Below are 3,697 nucleotides of genomic sequence, written 5' to 3' on the forward strand. Positions count from 1 at the left end.
AAACGAATGCAAGAAAAAAAAAATTAAATATAGGCTATTTATCATAAAAAATAAAAAGCACATATTTACCAGGTCGCTTTATAAATTCGAGGGAATGCTTTTCATTTCACTATTATATTGTGTTCTTCAGCAGAGACCAGAAGTGCTCCTTTCAGGATAATATTCATCTCTGCCAAAAACACTCGAACTAGACAGTCACACAAAACTAAACCATCATGTTTTTAAATACACACAACTCAAATGTGTTCGTGATTTGGTCCAAAGTTGGAAATAAAACTGCAGTTTCTCCCAGGAGTCTGATGCTTCTTTGGAGATGTTTCGTGTCCTCTCTCTGGAATGGTCAAGGTCTGGCCTGTTCTAACTGTTGGTGTTGGCTGCGTATTGCAAACCGACTAACATGCACCGGAATGGGCACCACGATTTTGGGGTTTCTGGAGGGCTCTCCGGTTTTGGAGTTCACGTTGCCCGCTTTGACTCGTTTCCACTTGGCTCTCCGGTTCTGAAACCAGATCTTGACCTGCACCTCGCTGAGCTTTAAGGCATGTGCGATCTGTGAGCGTTCTGTGAGGGATAGATATTTCTTACAGTGAAACTCCTTTTCCAGTTCTAAGAGCTGCTCGCTCGTAAAAGCCGTCCTCCTTCTCCGGTTTTTCCCGGTGGATGTGGTGTTCCCGGCCCCGTTCCCACCGTCCAGTCCTCCGCTGGCGTCTCCGTCCTCCTTCTGACACATCGCGTTCCCGGGCCCGTTCTCGTCGGAGCTGTAATCTAAATCACTGTCCATGGAGAAGCTCTCATCTTTCCTGTGACACTCATCCTCCTTCGCGTCGTCTTTGCTGTGTCCTCGCGCTATGGGAACAGAATAAAAAGCAGGATTAGCTACTTGGAGAGCTGAGCGAAGTTAAAACATCTAAACAATAAAATGTGTGTTTTGATTTTTCAATAGTGCTGTCGTGTTTTCATAGTCTCGCGCACGCATTCTTCCGGTTTATCGCTGCCACTTTTACGCGCAATTACGCACGGTGATGGATCTCACGGGAAAGTAGTTTGCACGCTTCAAAACGACACTTCTGCAAGTTTTCATCATCATTTATATATTTTTAAACATGCACTACTGAACTTGTTTCAGTATCAAACTGCTAACGTCCTTTTTCTTGACGTTGCAGACATGGTCTGCTGTAATAACATTTGTGCGACTACATTTATTTTACTCTGCGTACATATAAATGATCCGGGCGACAGTGAATTTTGCTTACAGTTTTATGGACATTTAAACACCGCTGGCCCTCCGATCCCTCAATTAAAATGAGCTCATTTAGTCTCTGATGGCAGCTCGGCCTCGGGCACTATTCCCTGGAAAACTTGATATGGCGCTGATATTCTTTAAGCCTCAATCGTGACATTTTATTTCCGGGAGATTTGAGTTATTCCCGTCCTGCATTTTCGGTAAATTGAATTTAAGTGACCAAATTAATTTCAGACGGGTTAAGAGTACATCATTTGCATGAATAAAACGTATGGCATCTGAATAATAAATATCTTTTTTTTAATTATTATTATTATTTTAAAATTTCAGAACACTGTTTTACTTTTATTTAACAGTGCATGATAAGTTTTGAAATCAAATCTTTTTTTTTTTTTTTTTTACTTCTCAAAACAACAATGCAGTCTCTGAAAACCAATCTCACCTGTGGAGGTGTGCACGGACTGAGAGTCGTGAAATGACGGAAGGGTCGCTGAATCTTTCGTTGGAAACGTTTTCCCGTCCTCTCCATCCAAACGAATATCCTGAGATTTATCAAACATGGCGTGAAGAGACTGAGAGCCGAGCTTCCTCGCCGCGTCCTGGTGCTGAGACGGCGAGGTGGAGAAGCCGCCGGGTAACGTGGCCATTAGCGTGGACGTGAGCGCCATGCCCTGCGCCAGACTCGAGCAGAACCCGCTGGGTAAGCCCGGGATCGGGTGGTGCGGATGGGTCGCGGGGAGAGCGCTCTGGGGAAGAGCCGGAGGAGGTGGCGGCGGCGGCGGCGGAGGTAGAACCACTGACCGGTAGGGCATAAACATGGGATAGCCCGTGTACACGAAATGTCCCGGACTGGGCTGCGGCGGACCTCCGATGAGCGAGTCAATGCTGAATGCAGTGGTGCTTCCCACCGGACGCTGCATCATCATGAACGGTGAACTGAAAGCTGCACTCATATGATCTTGTATGGCCAGTTTCTGAAGTCCTGAAGTGTGTGGGAGCAGCTGTCTCCCCTGTGCCTCTCAGATGAGAATCATACACTCACACTCTCTGAGCTTTTGGTAATCCTGCGAATGAAGCGTTGCATCTGTTTCGACTTAGTTCGGTGCCAAACTGATTTGTTTCGTTATAAGAACAGAGTGCATTAAAACACAAGCAAATCCCTTGCTGAGAAATGTCTGGACGAGAAAAAGATCGAGCATCTCAGATGAGCTTTATCGTCCTCCCTTGAGTTATCTCTGCGTCCTTGTCCCTTCCGCTCGGCCGCGTTTCATTCCGACCTGATGGAAGTCACAATAAATCGCTCCTCGCAGTATCAGCTGAGATCATCTACTGAAGTGTGAGTTTGAATTACGCTCCTTCGGTTTAAGCGTCTCCACCATGCGCTCTGACCACGCCCACCCCGACTCCGCGCTTGCGATTGGTCCAGTTTTTCTGTGGAACTGTCCTGACGCGCAGGAGCCGCGAGCGCTGCTGCTCCTGTCTCTTAAATTAGAACGTCACTAACACAGGCTCACATTCCAAAACAGTCAAAACAAGAATCATGTGAGATGTGATCTGATGTGCATTTTGGCATTGCAATTGCTATCGCATTTAAGAGTTTTTATTATTATTATTATTTTTTATTCCAGTTAATGAAAACCATCCTTGTGCATGCATATTCTGAGATGTAATTTTGTAAATGTAAAATAAATATTTTTCCCTTCCAAGGGCCCCTAGAATCGACGGCCCTGCAGATGACACTGACGTTGGCCTGTTCATATTGACACGAGACTCAGTCAGTCATCACAAGATGTCATTCTGTGAATCAGCACTTAAAGGGTTAGTTTACCCAAAAATAAAATTACTCACCCTCATGTCTTTCCACACCTGTAAGACCTTTGTTCATCTTCAGAACTCAAATTAAGATATTTTTGATGAAATACAAGAGTTTTTTTTTTTTTTAATCCTCAATAGAAAGCACCAAAATTACCATATTCCAGGCCCAGAAAAGTAGTAAAAACATAATTAAAACAGTCATGTGACTGCAGGGGTTCAATCTTAATGTTATGAAGCGACGAGAATACTTTTTGTGTGCAAAAAAACAACAACAAAAAACACTTTATTCAACAATTTTAGTTTTTTGCGCTGTTGGCGCAGTGCTGCGTTTCCATGTTTACGTCCGAACGCGGCTCATTATTGGCCGGCTCCTGTGTCAGCATCACATGCATGCATCGTGCTGATCACATGACTAACATCGGCCAATACTGAGCCAGTGTTCGGACGTAAACACGGAGGTGCTACAACGTAATTAGCATAGCAGAATGACAGGAGGAGACGAATTTGTTGAATAAAGTTGTTATTTTTGTTTGTTTTTGCGCACAAAAAGTATTCTCGTCGCTTCATAACATTAAGGTTGAACCACTGCAATCATGTTGACTGTTTTAACCATGTTTTTACTACTTTTCTGGATATTGA

The 3,697-nt window shown here is 44.1% G+C and overlaps 1 protein-coding gene across 2 annotated transcripts; it reads right to left on the reverse strand.

Moving 5' to 3' along the window:
• Window positions 1-340: 340 nt before the first annotated feature.
• gbx2 (gastrulation brain homeobox 2) lies at window positions 341-2,338 on the reverse strand. Of its 2 annotated transcripts, none has more exons than XM_067374515.1 (2): window positions 1,686-2,338; window positions 341-846 (listed from the first exon to the last, which is right to left on the reverse strand). In XM_067374515.1, the coding sequence occupies exons 1-2, from the start codon at window positions 2,194-2,196 to the stop codon at window positions 341-343; spliced, it is 1,017 nt and encodes a 338-aa protein (XP_067230616.1). In that variant the 5' UTR covers window positions 2,197-2,338. The 2 variants fall into 2 exon arrangements, with proteins under 2 accessions (XP_067230616.1, XP_067230617.1); XM_067374516.1 differs by having other exon boundaries at window positions 1,677-2,338.
• Between the last annotated feature and the right edge of the window lie 1,359 nt (window positions 2,339-3,697).

This window comes from Chanodichthys erythropterus, chromosome 21 (assembly GCF_024489055.1).
Source record: "Chanodichthys erythropterus isolate Z2021 chromosome 21, ASM2448905v1, whole genome shotgun sequence".
NCBI classification, from domain to species: domain Eukaryota; kingdom Metazoa; phylum Chordata; class Actinopteri; order Cypriniformes; family Xenocyprididae; genus Chanodichthys; species Chanodichthys erythropterus.

Bases quoted from the DNA above. Each gene is read 5' to 3' on its own strand.
- gbx2 (XM_067374516.1), bottom strand. From the start codon at position 2,196: ATGAGTGCAGCTTTCAGTTCACCGTTCATGATGATGCAGCGTCCGGTG. The intron at 847-1,676 runs GTTTTCAGAGAC...CTGTTCCCATAG, and splicing joins CACCTCCACAGGTGAGATTG to CGCGAGGACACAGCAAAGAC.